At 36.8% G+C, this 17,114-nt stretch overlaps 1 protein-coding gene across 1 annotated transcript; it reads left to right on the top strand.

Annotated features, from left to right (window-relative positions):
- The first annotated feature begins 4,394 nt into the window (after positions 1-4,394).
- Positions 4,395-15,564, top strand: LOC107752841 (tenascin-like). Its single transcript, XM_016568912.1, has 14 exons — positions 4,395-6,864; positions 7,022-7,225; positions 9,195-10,280; positions 10,776-10,898; positions 11,024-11,167; positions 11,278-11,397; positions 11,491-11,646; positions 12,227-12,351; positions 12,438-12,570; positions 12,664-12,815; positions 14,353-14,449; positions 14,589-14,750; positions 14,840-15,003; positions 15,189-15,564. Exons 1-14 carry the CDS (start codon positions 4,395-4,397, stop codon positions 15,303-15,305), a joined length of 5,253 nt encoding a protein of 1,750 aa, XP_016424398.1. The 3' UTR covers positions 15,306-15,564.
- Positions 15,565-17,114: the final 1,550 nt, after the last annotated feature.

Here is a 17,114-nt window from a genome sequence, read left to right as displayed (position 1 = left end):
TTCAAATGGGATTCACACTAGTGGACTTTTATGCACTTAAAATTTGTCTTGCAATCATAACATCACAATCAATGTCACAAAAATAATAATAATTTCAATAGAAGTCTAATCCGATCTCCAGTGGATGCCAAGAAGATGCATGTGTCTGTGTCATGTTTATTAGTACTTGGCATGTTAAACCCTTGTTAGTAAAGCTTCTTTCAATCTTTTGGAGGAGGGAGGACATAAAGAGGTGAGAGCACCAAGAGTAGAGAAGGAGAGGAACAGAGCCAGGCTTTATGCTCTCATATTATTCTAATCTCTGAAAGTTGGTCCAACATAAGCAACACGGTGGGATTGGCCATTACTTCAATCGGGCTCAGGTCAATGCTCGCCTTGTTTGTGCCGTCACCATTAAACTTCTCACTACGTTTGAATCAGTAAAGCCTGAACAAATATGCAGACTCAGAAATGCACATATTTTAATTTGGAAAAAGTTCAATGCTGTATTTATGTAAATACGTTTGCATCTCTTAACATCACCTTCATTTACTTGTTATGCATATCTTGAATTTTTGGATGTTTCCAACATGACCTTGCCAACTTTCATGTTGGTGCAGCCCAAAGTATATTAAAGAACTCAAATCAAATCAACAAAATCTGATTTTCACATCCCTTTTGGATATTTAAATTAAGCTGGTAGGCTTCTAGCTGTGCATTAGCTGGTGCAAGCTAGTAGACCATTTTTGACAACAAGCCTACGACCTGATCATACAGTTTTAAAGGCTAATTCACACTTCACCGACAAATGCCGTCCAACGCAGTGTCACTTCTCAGATGTTCCGCAACCTAACTACTATCAAGAAAAGGTGGTCAAGCTGGTTTTTAGAAGGATAGCTAGGCTGGTTTCTAGCTGGTCTAAGATGCCAACAAATGGTTCAAGTTAATAGAGCATTTTAAAACAGCAACAAACCAGCTCATGGCATTTTAGGTGATCAAGCTGGCTTTTGGAACATAGTGCTAGTTTCTAGCTGGTTTAAGCTGGTCATTATAGCTGGTAGATCATCATAGGCCAAAGAAGCAAAAATGCAAACAAAGAAAAGAAGTAAAGGTGGTCAAGCTGGTTTTTGGAACATGGTAGGTGGTTTCTTGCTGGTCATGAGCAGGTGGACCATCATTGGGTCAATAAACAAACAAATCATCAAACAGCATGGTAGGTGGTCAAGTTGGTTTTTGGAACATGCTAGTTTCTGGAACAAGAAAGTACCACCTCGTTATACCAGTTTTAGATGGTCAAGCTGTTTTTGAAACAGTTATCATGTTCCAAAACATAGATACTATCATAAACTGAATTTTCCAACTACTTAATGACTGGATTTTATACTTTATTTATACTTTATTTTATACTTTATTATTTTTATAAAATTCAGTAATTACTCACTTAAATGTATATTTGCACTGTTAATGGCATCAAAGCATCTGTGTTATTTGTGTACAATATTGAGATTTTTTTTTATATAATTTGTGTGCATTTAAATAGATTAATTAACACAGGTATATTTAGTCTGTTATTTCATGAAACCATTTCTCATAAAAAAAAAAAAAGTCTATAAATTACAAGCAAATGCAAATACATCTGGATTAAAGGGTTTTGTTTAAATAGTGGTAAATAGAAAGTTTTCCACAGAAACAAATGAGCAATACTCTATACCGTATAATGTCATTTTTGGCTCATGAATTCCCAGAAATGCTTGTCAGTAGATGGTTGTTTTGTTAGGTGTGTATACAGCTCAAGGCTTGGCACTGCTTTGACTAAAAGGGTAAGGTCAGGTCAGCACCAGAACGGTGGTCTCACTGATGTGGGCCTGCTTTAGCATGATATAAGCATCATACAAGCAGGGGCGCTAGTGAGCAGTGACCACTCATCATGTCCCATCCGCTGACATGACAAACACTCTCTGTGTTCCACTAGAGGATCTTCACAATCAAACTTTCATCAGGTGCTAGAAAGAAAAAGTACAAGCCAGATCATTGTGGAAAGGGTCAAACGAAGTGTATATGGAATTATTTTAGATAAATCTATCCAACATAAATCTGTCTGACAGAGGTTTCCACCTATTTTTGGGGTGTAACCATTTTCTCACAAAATGTGTTTTCTTTGTTTATCATGTAATATGGGTACAACACTGTCAGGAAATTTTTTAATTACTATAAATATTGACAAATCCAGCATTTCAAACTTATTAGCTACTTGATTCATTATTAATAGTATTATTATTAATATTAATACATTCATATCAGACATGTATTAAATTCAGAAGCAATTTAGTCACTAATAGGATCTGCTTAAAATAAAGACAATTGTTATAAATTATTATAATATTTATAATTATTATTATAAGATTATTACTATTATTAAAGATGCAGTAGGAGATCTTGGAAAATGCTAACTTTAGCCTGATAGCACTGAAAGCGAACGTCCCACCCTCCCTGCAATCGCCGTCCAAAGCCATGTCATTCACCTGTGAGAAATCTTTAAAAGTACTACAATACCAGGAAGGAAGATCGGGTTGTTGATGTTTGCCTGCCATCCTCACTCTGTCTGCACAGTGTGCGTGAACACGCTGATGATGTATCCTGTCTGCGCGAACAGGGTGCGCAGAGGTATGCTAATACATACGTTGACAGGCAGGTAGGAAAGCATATTAAAACGCTCGGACCGAGCGTTTTGATTGGATGAACATTTCTTGATCCTACGCCTTCCACAGAAAATATAAATACAGACAAATACATTTAGACCACTTAACTTAATGAGTTATATCGGGATGTGAAGAGACTTTCAACCAGCATAACAAAAAATGTTCTTATGAAAAAAAAAAAAGACAATCACCTATTGCACCTTTAATTATTATACGTTTAAAATAATGTCATAATATAATTGGGATAAAATCAAGACAAAATCAAATTAAATGGTACATTTGTGTTAATAGTGATCAAAGTGGAAATGCTGATATTTTAAACATTTACAATATTCTTACAATTATTACAAACTTGAAGATGAATATTATAGCAGGATGTTTGGTTGAATTGTCCCTTTAACCCACATGGTGGTTGTAACATGGGAAAAAATGATGTTATACATTATACATTTAGTGTTTGACATTGTCCATTATATTGGTAAAAACAGGCAGAATTCAGACAGCATTCACGCCACATAAAGCAATAACTGATAAACATAAAGGTGAGAGACTGCTTATCGCAGATAGATTCATAAACTCTTAACTGTTAACTGTTTAGGGAGTTTCTCGTCAGAAAAAAAACACCCATAAAACAGTTCAGGAGCATGGAAATTGCTCAATGTAAATTGTCAAGGAGGCGGAGTATGAAAAAACTTTAAGTAGGAGATTTGATTGCCCCGGGTCCTTTTGGCTAGTGCAGCTCCTGTTCTCTGTCTCTCTTTCTTCATTAATCTCAGTCAGTCACAGGAGGTTCTCAAAGCTGATGGAAGGAGCCTCATACAACACAGAGCAGGACAGAAGCAGCTCCAAACACAGGTAAGACACATTGTATTACACATGATATTATTGAAACGACATTATTACTACAATCATTGTGTTCATTGCCATAATCAATAATTGCCAGTAAGAATTACATTTATTTTAAGCGGGCTGAATGTTTTGTATTGTAAAATAGTGGCCAGTTTAAGATAGAATTGTAGATGTTAGATATTAGACAATAAAAAAATAAAACATTTTATGGATCATTATGTATATTTTTTAATATTTATGCATGTTCTTAGTAATAATTTTTACAAACATTTATCAAAAAAACTATAAAGTTTATCAGTTTTTTTTTATTTTAAAACAGATTTTTTAGTTTTACCTCATGTCCGATTATTAAAGATTTTTTTGGATGCTTCTGTGGTGAGCGCTGAAATAGACTGGAGTATTTTTTTTAAACCGGAAACTGGGCCTGGCAGTTTTCAGTTGGCCCAAGTAAAGATTATGTAAGAGTTGAGTCAAAGACATACAGTTCCTGTGAGAGGAGGACAGTGCAGCTCTGTGCAGCTCTGCTGCAGTACAGTCCCTCCGCCGATAGGGGTTTGAGAGCTTTTTCCAAAAATGCAGTCTTGAGCTCAGCCAGCCCGGCTCATCTTAGCCTGACATACATTTGAAAGGCATGTGTTTTATTTTATTTACACAAATTTGAGCAATAAATGAATGTGTGAATGAAACTGGATGCAGAGGCAAACTAACTCAGCTTTTCTCTTTCTCAGGGAACACATCCATTATAATGACAAATACCTGTAAGATAGTTGAGGAAAACAAATATCAAAACTTTTGATTTAGGCTTTATTTTATCATTTCAAACCATTTATTTGAATGAAAGACTCGACACCTTAATCCAGCAAAAAAATGTTAATCTCAATAGTTTTTTTCCTCATCCTAAATCTTGTGCCTACTCAAGGCACACTTAGCGAGAATAAAAAAGACACTACCAAATCTAAGGACCACACTATTAGCCATAATGTTCCCAAGCTAGTAAACACAACATTAACCACCAAAGTGAAAATCCAGACTCATGCTGCTTCTTCGAAAAGTAATAGCGCCAATCAGACTCTTTCATCCACCACGAAGCCTGTTGTGGATGGTGCCCAAAAACCTGTGCCTTCTCTTCAAGACACACTTAGTGAGAAGAAAAATTCTACTACTAAATCAAAAGTGAATGCCATTAATCTAAATGTTCAGAAACCAGTAACCACATTATCAAACACCAAAATGAAAAACCAAACTCATCCCACTTCCTCAAAACCTAGCAGCATCAGTCAGACTCCTCCATCCACTACAAAGCCTGCTATAGATGGTGTCCAGAATCCTGGGCCTACTCTTCCAGGCAAACTTAATGAAAAGAAAAATTCCACTGCCAAGTCAACAGCCCTCACCGGTAGTCCCAATCTTCCAAATATAGTAACTGCGGCATTAAATACCAAAAAGAAAAACCAGACTCATCCGACTTCCTCAAAAATGAGCAGCGTCAATCAGACTCTTCCATCCACTACAAAGCTGGTTGCTGATGAAAGCACACTTAGCAAGAAAAAAAAATCTACTGTTAAATCAACAGTCCAAACTATTAATGTTAAAGTGTCAAAAACAGTAACTACAGTATTAAACACCAAAACGAAAAACCAGACTCAATCTACTTCCTCAAAAGTTAGCAATGTCAATCAGCGTCAAGGCATTGTCCAGAAACATGTGCTTTCTCTTCAGGACCCACTTAGTGAGAAGAAAAATTCCACTGTTAAGTCAACAGCCCAAACTATTAAAGTTGCAGCTACATTATTAAAAACCAAAATGAAAGACCAAACTCAATCTACTTCCTCAACAACTAGTAGAGTGAATCAGACTCTCCCATTATCTATGAAGCCTGATGTGGTCGCCGTCCAGAAACCTGTGCAAAGTGTACAAAACACACTTAGTGAGAAGAATAATTCTACTACCAATTCAGTCAACTCTATAAATGTTAATGTTGAGAAACCAACAACTAGATTATTAAAGACCAAAATGAAAGACCAATCTCAAACTATTTCCTCAACAAATAACAGAGTGAATCAGACTCTCCCATCATCTACAAAGCCTGATGTGGACACCGTCCAGAAACCTGTGCAAACTGTACAAAACACGCTTATTGAGAAGAAAAATTCTACTACTAAGCTACTCAACACTATTAATCTTAAAGTTGAGAAAATAGTAACTACATTATTAAAGACTAAAATGAAAAACCAAACTCAATCTACTTCCTCAAAAAATAGTAGCATTGATCAAACTGTTCCATCCTCCTTGAAGCCTGCTGTAGATGCTGTCCAGAAACCTGTGTCTTCTTATCCAGCCTCAACTGGTGAGAAGAAAAACACTACTGCAAAGTCAGTAGGCCACACTATTCATGTTAATGCTTCAAAGCCAGCAAACACAAAAATGAAAGACCAAACTTATTCTGCTTCCTCAAAACCCAGTCGCGTTGGTCAGACTCTCTCATCCACACCAAAGCCTGCTGTAGATGTCCAGAAACCTGGGCCTTCTCTTCAGAAGAAAAATTCTACTTCCAAGTCAACGGCTCAAACTATTAGTCATACTGTTCCCAAGCTAACTACATTAGTCAATACCAAAATGAAAAACCAGACCCATCCTACTTCCTCAGAAACTCAGACTCTCCAATCTACCTCAAAGCTTGTTGTGGATGAAAGCGCACTTAGCAAGAAGAAAAATTCTACTGTCAAATCATTGTTTCAAAATATTAATGTTAATGTGTCAAAGCCATTAACTACATCATTACACACCAAAACAAAAAAACAAACTCAGTCTACTTCAAAAATTATCAGTGGCAATCACACTCTCCCATCCACCACAAAGTCTATTGTGGATGAAATCACACTTAGCAAGAAGAAAAATGTAACTGTCAAGTCAACGCCCCAAATTTTTAACGTAAATGGGTCAAAACCAGTAACTACATCATTAAATATCAAAATGAAAACTAAAACTCAATCGCCTTCCTCAGAAATTAGCAATGTCAATCAGACTGTTGCATTTACTGCAAAGCCTGTGGTGGATAAAGTCCAGAATCCAACTAAAGACAAACCTGCAGAGAGTTCACCAGTTATAGTCATCACTGAGGGTTGTGTTCCACAGACAGAGTCTCAGACAGACGTAGGTAACGTAACCAAAGTACGAGAAACAGAGCTCAGTTTGAATCCTGGATCTCCTCTGGTTATGACTCATCACATCAACCTGGTACAAGGAGCCTGCACAGGAGGTTGTGAGAGTGAGATGGCCACACTGAGGGACAGAGTTGAATTTCTTGAGAAGGAGATGGCAGCAATTAAAAAAATGTGTAAGTAAAATTATGCAATAATAAAGATCCTAAAATTTAGTTAACCATTACAATGGCACTGGTAAATGGTAAAACAAGCATTAGCAATCTAAAATGTATAATAACTGTTAACTGGATGAACAGGTTATAATTCACACACTGTACCATCTATATTTAGGTGTTCAGTGCTCAGGAGAGCAATGCCCTAAAAACTGTAGTGGCCAGGGCAAGTGTGAAGAAGGAAGATGTGTTTGTTTCCAGGGCTTCAGTGGCCCAGACTGCAGTGGCAAAACCTGCCCCTCTAAATGCAACAAAAAAGGGAAGTGTGTGAAGGGAAAGTGTGTGTGTCAGACTGGTTATACGGCCCTAGACTGCAGTAAGGGTAAGTAAAGCATACGAGAGTCCAACACATATTAAACTTTAATGATAACTGGAATAGTTCACTACAAAAATGAAAATTTGGTTATCATTATTTACTCAGAAATGTTGTTCCAAACACATGATTTTCTTTAATTCATAGAACATAAAAGGATAATTTGAGCAGAATGTCCATGCTGCTGTTTTCCATACAATGAAAGTGAATTTTGACGAGGGCTGACAAACTCCAAAGATTAAAAAAGCACCATAAAAGTATCATAAAAGTAGTCCATATGATCTATATGCTATCCCTAATATTTTAAGTCCTAATGTGAGCAACAGAATGCTTTTTATCATTTTAGAGCTTAAAGGTGCAGTCAGCAATTTCTGAGAAACACTGTTGAAAAGTCCTGTGTGTGCAGAACAAAAATATTGTTTGTACATAGACCTGAATGTGTAAATAGGGGGAAAACGAAGTGGATTGGACTGATCAGACAGAGCACCACAACATAGCTCTGCCAATATAGCCAATCAGCAGTAAGGGGCATATACGAGAGTGAATGAGCGGAAAAATGAGTGGAAAGACTGTAAAAAGAGAGATGGCTGAGACATTACTAAAAAGGAAAAGGTCAGAGGATTATAACTGGAAAAAGAAGGGTCACAATCAGGCAAGCACTAGGACTGGAGAGACATTAGAGAGCAGGAAGAGCAGGAAAATGGACACTGATTCCTTTGTTTTTGCTTGACAAGTGAGTAACATTGATTTTGTGATGTTTCACAGAACCAAGATATGCTGTTGTCGTAATATTAGCTATAGAGACAGGACTGATTCATCCAAACTTGTGCGAGCTGTCAAATGCAAAAGTGGTTAGTCATTGCCTGTGTTGGGTGTTCATGAATTTGGGGATGGAGCAATGAAGGAAGGAGTGTGTTTCTTTTGTTTAGGGATGTGTTAGGGTGTTTTTGCCTTTTTTTATTATGATAGGACAGTATGTAGACAGGAAATTAAGTCAGAGAGTGAGAGAGGGGACGAGATCGGGAAAGGTCCATGAGCCGGGATTCAAACTCAGGGTGCCCAAAGCGCAATGGTGCTAAATATCGGTGAAGCTGTCCATGAGGCTATTGACACTGACAGGATGTGTTTGTTTGGGTGTCGATTTCAAATATCAAGTGTTTCTCAGAAATCGCTTACTGCACCTTTAACTGACCCTAGTCCCAATCCATTTTCATTGTGAGTAAAAGAGCAGCAGGAAGATTTTGCTAAATGTTTCATGTTGTGTTTCATTTTGGGCTGAACTGTTCAATTAAGAATGTATTTAAGTCGCTCTCTAAACGATTTCCCCAGCTGTTGACAAGAAGATCCCAGTAACTGTTGAAACTGTGACTATGAAGATGCCCACTGCCAATCCCGATACAAAACCTGTGAAGGCAAAGCCAGACAAGGCCATATTCGTGAAAAAGATAGACACAAAGGACCCAAAGAAAAACACCACAGCCGAGCCAACAGTGAAGCCAAGTCCAACCGTGTCTCCTGGTAAAGTCCAGTCCAATAACACAAAGAGAGACAAGATTATTAAGACTATTTGGCCAGTTCTGCTAAACCGTGAAGGCAGAAAACGTCAAGAGCAAGCTAATGACAAAACAACAATCATAAAACTGGATTTTGACAAACAATCACAAACTCATCTCACTGACAAATCCAAGAAAAATAATCTTAAAGATGTGCCTGTCTATCAGAATCAGAATATCGGTGAAGCTGTCCATGAGGCTATTGACACTGACAGGATGTGTTTGTTTGGGTGTCGATTTCAAATATCAAGTGTTTCTCAGAAATCGCTTACTGCACCTTTAACTGACCCTAGTCCCAATCCATTTTCATTGTGAGTAAAAGAGCAGCAGGAAGATTTTGCTAAATGTTTCATGTTGTGTTTCATTTTGGGCTGAACTGTTCAATTAAGAATGTATTTAAGTCGCTCTCTAAACGATTTCCCCAGCTGTTGACAAGAAGATCCCAGTAACTGTTGAAACTGTGACTATGAAGATGCCCACTGCCAATCCCGATACAAAACCTGTGAAGGCAAAGCCAGACAAGGCCATATTCGTGAAAAAGATAGACACAAAGGACCCAAAGAAAAACACCACAGCCGAGCCAACAGTGAAGCCAAGTCCAACCGTGTCTCCTGGTAAAGTCCAGTCCAATAACACAAAGAGAGACAAGATTATTAAGACTATTTGGCCAGTTCTGCTAAATCGTGAAGGCAGAAAACATCAAGAGCAAGCTAATGACAAAACAACAATCATAAAACTGGATTTTGACAAACAATCACAAACTCATCTCACTGACAAGTCCAAGAAAAATAATCTTAAAGATGAGCCTGTCTATCAGAATCAGACTCAAAGATCTGTGAAGAAGTTAAATGGAACCAACGAAATTCTAGAGAATGGGTTTAAAGGCACCAAAGAATCATCTAATGCAACTATGTCCATGACAAAGGTCACTATGAGAACTGCAGGTGATCAAGCGAAAGAAAGCAGGACTATTAATGTTCCATCTACTGAAAAAGACAAGCAGCTATTGCACATCAATGTTACAACAACTCTCCAAGCAGAGAAGTCGTCTGATAAGCATGTAAATGGGACAAATTTTGAATCCAAAACTCATACACAGCATTTTAACAAAACTATCAGCAGATTATCAGTTATTGGATCAGTTGAGGTTCATAATATCACTTCTACCGGGTTCATTATGTCTTGGGAAGCTCCTCGAGACATGTACAAGAACTTCACTATAACAAGAAGGGAAATCAGAGGAGGAAATGAAGTTTCTGAGAAAATTCAGGATGGAGCAGTAGCTGAAAACGTAACAGATGTCCAAAGGCCCGGTTTAAATAGAACATCAACTAAAGTCCAAAGTAGCAAACTTGAAGGAAGGACTGTGAAAAAGGTCTCCCAAGTTCTTGCTGGTACAACACGGTTGTATCATTTCAAATGCCTTCAACCTCAAACACGGTACTCTGTTTCGTTGTTTGGCTCTGATCTTGGAGTACGATCCAAAATTCACCGCCTTACATTATCCACAGGTAGGTTTCCCATACTTCCTGCTTTGGTTCACTGCAATAAACACCGGTGCAGATCATTTACTCTCCTGCGGTGTGCTGGCAGCACTTAAGCATGCTTAAATCTTTAATGAATGCATGGAATACAGTACCTTGTGCATTTTATATTGATGTTGGCAAGAACCACTTACTCTATTTTAGTCATAAATATTAGGCATGAGTTCAGTGAGATCAGCCTTAGATTTTCTTTGGCTTTCAATTTAACAGAATTTCCACTGCTAAAATTAAGCAGAAAATTAAAATTAATTCATCATTAAATCATTTTCAGGCTGAATGCACCAATTGATTACTTGGGTAATATGGCATATAAATGTTTCAGAGCTCTAAAAACATACATTTGTGCTGAGATTTTTAATATCGTTACCTTCAGAATAAATGCACCAACTTTTTGAGCTTTTTTTTTATTTGTGTTGTACAACTTCTGCATTAGATTTCACCCCCTTACCATTTTTTTTCCAGGCCCTGAGCCACCCACTGATTTGATGTTCAGCAACATAACAGAGACTTCCTTCTCAGTATCCTGGACAAAACCTAAAAGCATAGTCACAGAATTTAAAGTCACATACACCAACACTGTTACTGGTACTGTAAATGTCTTTGAGTTATCCTGCTTTTCTGCTATGACTATTAAGTGCTACTGTGTGCACCCTCACTGATGTGTCACAACACATGATGATTTTACAATGCTTTACCCTTCTATACTGCAGGCGAGAGTGGCTCCATGTCGGTTGACTCCCAGCTGTCCCATGTTCTCCTGTCTAAGCTCTCTGCTGGCTCCACATATGACATTACCGTGAGCTCAGTTCTGGAGACACTCGAAAGCGAGCCAATCACAGCCTCCGTCACAACAGGTGTGAACAATGCTTAATTGTTTTTTGTTTCTTTTCACTTGATGTTATGGTTGATGTTGATACTGATTTTGCAGTCACTGATGTCTCTTTCACATTTCTATAAATCCTAGTGCCGGATTCTCCTACTGAACTAAAGGTGGTAAACATCACAGACACTAAAGCTCTGCTGGTATGGAAGCCATCACAAGCTAAAGTGGACAGCTATATCCTCAGTTATGGGACTACAAAATGTAAGGCTTATTAAATGGCTGGTTCTACACTAAACCATCATGACTTATTCAAAAAAAAATTGTTGTTGTTTTTTGTTTTTTTTTGCTTTCTAGCTCCTAATGTGACTATTACAGTGACATTATCTGGCAGTACTGTGGAGCATCAACTCAGAGGGCTCCATAGATCTTCTTTATACATGGTGAAAATCACAAGTCAAGTCAACCGGCTCCAGAGTAGCCCAGTCTCCACAACCTTCACAACAGGAAGTGGTGCGTAAACTGTCACAATTCCGTTTACTCGCCCTCAAGTAAACTACATTACACAAAAGCATTATAGAAGTAACCTAAAAGTAATTTAAAAAGATTGTCATGTTCTGACTGATAATCACTAAACGGTCAATATTACAATTTAAAATAATTTTGTCTAATCAAAAAAAAAAACTTTGTTTTAAATGCTACAAGTAAAAACAATTTAATGTACAATATAAAAATTTGATATTTATTTTGAATTTTGCTAAACATATTTAAAGGTGTTATTAAAGAATCAGTGCTTTTAAAGATTAACTTTGTTGTCATCTAACACTCACTCAATTTATCTAAATATAAAAATTACATGCACAATTAAATACCCAATATCAGCCAATTATGATAAAATACAAAAATCTGTAACATCGCCCGGTATCCTTAGTTTAACTTGTTATACGGTCACAGTTGGTACGATAAAATCATGTAATGAAGAGACCAACTGAGATTATTCATCACTGAAAATTCTCCCACCATATTAGTTCAGCATCCTCTACAGAATCTGCCATATCTTGTTTTTATTCTTTTTTTTTTGCCTATTTTCCAGGAGTGAAGCTTCAGGTCGTGACTCCTGATGAGGTGACCTTTCACTCAGCTCTTATTTCATGGAGGGCTCCCCGTGTGGCCTTCAAAAGTTATAAGCTCACATACCAGCTGAGTGAGGAAGTCAAGGTGAACATATCAATAACTCAATAGCACCTGAGACAAATTTAGCAGCCTCCCCACAATTTTCACTGACCCCTGCTTTGTATTAACAGGAGGTGATTTTAAATCCATCTGTGACGCGTTATGAGCTGACTGGACTGGCAGCCTTTTCAGACTATACTGTAAAAATAGAGGGAGAAAGAGACGGACAGTACATGAGTTTTGTCTCCGCTGACTTTACCACTTGTGTGTAATGTTCCGTGTCATTAATTCATCATTTTCACCCCTGGTTCCGTTCCATCTTTCAGAGATTTGATTTTCTTTATTCTTGCGCTGTAGCCCAGCTCCCGCACCCATTCCCCACAGACTGCTCAGAGGTACAGGTCAACGGGATGAAAGAGTCAGGAGTGGCTGAGATCTACCCTGAAGGGAAGGATGGAGAGCCAGTCTGGGTCTACTGTGACATGGAGACTGATGGAGGAGGCTGGACAGTAAGAAACAAAAGCCCAGATTCATACGCATAATACACCCACAGCTGTCCCCATGAAATTGTTGTTGGATCATGACCTATTAAATTTTTTTAAAACAATGGCCTCAGTTTGTCACAGCCTTGATACTCTGTAGTGCAGGCGTATGGGGTGGCCAAGCACAATCTGCCTTTTAATTTCCAAAAATATACTCAATTTCAAACTGAATGTAATGTTTTAGAACACATAATTGCATGTTAATTGTATTTTAATGTATTATAGTTTAAGTTTATACTGTGAAATTAAATGCAATTATTTCTTTTAATATGTTAGTTTAAGTTTATATTAAATGCAATTAATTGAACATTTATATGTAATTTCATAATTATTTATATTAATATGCTATCTGAAATATTGTTAAAGTGTTCTGCCGAATGCACTGGTAAACTAAAGTATACTTAAATGTAATTTCTATTGAAACTTGTGTCATATATTTAAATGTATATGTAATCACACATTTGTAATGAAATAGCTATTTAGTAAATTTAAAACATATTAACTTGAAATGTAATATTGAATAACACACTATTGTTCAAATTATAATCAACTACGTTACATGTTAATCAAAATAATTGTGTCAGGACCACTATCTTCAAACATGATTGACAATTAACACACAGATTGGACTGGCAGTATGGTTCTGTTCTGTGCAAAAACTCTGTGCCCATCCATGTAGTCTAGCATGGATAAGAACAGGGAGAGCAGTGATACCCTCTTAGAGTAAACAGAAAAGAACCAACATAACAAATACCATTAATGTTCTTAATGACAATTTAATATAACAACATAATTCAAGATAAAAGAGTCTGATTCAACAAGGAATATCAGAAGGCCAAGTCCTGACTATGGACGAAAGGAGGAGCTGGGGATGGAGGAGGGTAATTAGCTCCTGAGCAATGTGATAAGCTGCTGATTAATACTGAATGGACTTTATATATATGGATGCTGCCATAGGCATTGTATTACTATAGGAAGACGTGGATCAGCTGACAGTCAAACTAGGTTTAGACAAACTTGACTGCCGTGACCTGCTAGAACTAACGCTATGCTTAAAAGATTATTAAAAAATAATGATTTACAAGTAAAATAAAGCTTTTACATTTTTACACTTCTTAGATTACATTTGACATTTTTACAAAGTGCAAGTGTGTTAAGAAACATGAAAGTGTACTCCCTTTAGGTACAATTAAGTGGTCTTTTATTTCATTGATATTATATTATCTGCCAATACATTTTTTTTAAATATAGAAAACTACAATTGCGCATTCAATACAGTTAAGTGCACTTCTTTTTCATGAATACTCTTTAATGTATTTTGTAAAACAAAAGTTGTATTTTGTGCACAAAATTCTAAACCACAAACTGATTTCACAAAATTAACAAGTTTCATTTTTTTTTTTTTTTGGACATGGAGAATGCACTGAACTGATATGTGGCTAAAGATTTTAACACTGTATGTTTTTCTGGATTTGAGTAAGACTTTGTTGTTTTACAAATGCAGGTATTCCAGAGGAGAATGGATGGATCTACTGATTTCTTCAGGAGCTGGAGAGACTACAGTAAAGGCTTTGGTCTCCTGAGTGGGGAATTCTGGCTGGGTGAGATTTTTCACAGTGATTGTATTCTTTTTTTGAAATAAATATATAAATATATATATATCCCAGGTCCCCATCTAAATAATATCAGTTTAACAGTTGCAGGGACTTTGAATTACATTCTTGCACCGTCTCTCCACAGGAAATGACATCCTTTACACTCTCACCAGTCGTACACCAATGAGCCTGCGGATTGACCTGCGTTCAGGAAATGACACGGCCTTTGCTCATTATGCCAACTTCAACGTTAGCTCAGAGGCTAACCACTATGTAATCGAGCTGTCTGGATACTTTGGCACTGCTGGTAAGAGAAACAATTACACTTTGTATGAAATAAGCAGTTTTTGTATTAAGAGAGACAATCTGACTCTCTATATTTTGTCTTTTTTTCAGGTGATTCCATGAAATATCACAACGGCCGTCCATTCTCCACCATAGACAAAGACCCAAACACACTTAGCATTCACTGCACTAAGGCCTACATGGGAGGCTGGTGGTATAAAAATTGCTACATGGCAAACCTCAACGGCCTCTATGCCTCCTACTCAGACAATAAGGTACTGCATCACCAGACAGTAGCGTTTCTGTAGCTCAAACATTAGAGTATGACTTTTCATTCTTCTTAGGTTTAAAGTACAATGTTAAGAGCATCAAACTATAGACATTGTAGAGACACCAATGGGGCATGAGTCGCAAACTATCCACTGATTTCTGAGTCTTTTTTTTTCTTCTTGTCTCTCAGGGTGTGGTGTGGATAGACTGGAAGGGCAAAGATGCCTCCCTCCCATTTACTGAGATGAAGCTTCGACCCTCCTATATCAGTCAAATGATCCTGACAACCCCAACAACCCAAGGTTAAATCTACAGAGTAAATAGTGCACATACTGCAAATACACTGTACAAACTTCTACATACTGCTACTTCAATACTGTATATAGGGTAAAAACATGCACACAAAGTAAAGTAAATATGCAAACAACTTCCAATCCCAACAACCTTTGTAAGTTAATATAAAGTGTTTTTTTAAATGTTATGTAGACTTTATGCATGTGTCAATGTACTTGTGTTAATGGAGGTCCATCATTGATATTAACATTTCTGCTACTGGAATAACTGCACTGTCTACTATTGGTACTTTTTAAAAATCCTTTCATATGACTGGTTTAGAGTTCCTCTCTATGAAATTGTTTTACTTTTGATGTTTTACGATATGTAGACAAAATCAATAAAACAAAGTACTAACCAGTCCTGGATTCAGAAGTGAGTTTTGTGTATTATTTTTAATATTTCTTTACATATTTATAATTTTATTGTGTCTTTTTGATATTGCATTTATATATATATTTATATAATATAATATTATTTATAATTTATTAAATCCAGAATTAAAGCCAAATAAAAAATAAGAAGTATCTGCATGTGTCAAGCTGTCAGATGTACGTTAATATCGGTATAATGAACCCATCAGTGAATTATTACAGCGTAACTTTGCTTTACAGGTAAATCCTTTTACAAATATCCAAATTCGGCTTAAATGGCAGTTGAAGCAGATTGGTTTAACAGTAACTCCGTTCCTGTGCAGAGCTGAAGGCTTAGATTGTGGTTTGGCTATTATAGACAAGATTCCACCATACCTGACACTATACTTCTTTGATTGGTTGTTCAGGGTGGGAACTGTATTTCACTATATTCCTGAGCTTATGCTGAATCACTGCTTTATTTGCAATGAATGGGGTCTTTCCATCCAACGCCTTGCAGCAATATATCAGCATGGAACTTGGCAGTAAAGGTTATACAATAGCATGCACAGTAACTTAGTGTTAGAGTTCACTATTTATAAGTACTTCCTTTTTTGACTAAATAGAAACTTTGCTGGTCATAAAGCCAATGGGCATTTGGTAACCTGTAATATCATTTATCAAACCGTAATGTTAGTGGTTCACTCTTCTTGCTTTGAGAGTATACAATTGAGATTGAGGTCAGGATAATATTTATTTATCCTTGATGAGAAGATACATTGAGAAGCAACACTCAATCATGAGGATTGAAGCAGGATTGGAGGAGTAAGTTAATAAAAGGGGGGAGAGTAAAAGAAAAGCTTTCAGAAAATTTTCAGTAAAGAATCAATAGCATGTGTTTCTCAGCGGTGAGTGTGGTGCTGTTACTTTTCATTTTGTGGATGCTTGTGGTCCAACTCTGTGGACAGACTGACAGGCAAAGTGATGGAGATGCCAAAGCAAGCAACCAACCAGAAGGTAGGAGGTTTGAGTAGTTTAAAAATATTTCCATTGATAACCTGAATACCAGAAAAGTGAAGAAAGAGATTGTGATATTCGACAGCTCTGCTTTGTTTAAATATGTGACCCTGGACCACAAAACCAGTCTTAAGTCGTTGGGGTATATTTTGTAGCAATAGCCAAAAAAACATTGTATGGGTCAAAATTATTGATTTTTCTTTTATGCCAAAAATCATTAGGATATTAAGTAAAGATCGTGTTCCATGAAGATATTTTGTAAATTTCCTACTGTAAATATATCAAAACTTAATTTTTGATTAGTAATATGCATTGCTAAGAACTTCATTTGGACAACTTTAAAGGCGATTTTCTCAATATTTAGATTTTTTTACACCCTCAGATTCCAGATTTTCAAATAGTTGTATATCGGC

The sequence above is a fragment of the Sinocyclocheilus rhinocerous genome, unplaced genomic scaffold (assembly GCF_001515625.1).
Source record: "Sinocyclocheilus rhinocerous isolate Xijiao unplaced genomic scaffold, SAMN03320098_v1.1 scaffold771, whole genome shotgun sequence".
Taxonomy (NCBI): domain Eukaryota; kingdom Metazoa; phylum Chordata; class Actinopteri; order Cypriniformes; family Cyprinidae; genus Sinocyclocheilus; species Sinocyclocheilus rhinocerous.
This window is presented reverse-complemented; position numbering and strand designations above follow the sequence as displayed.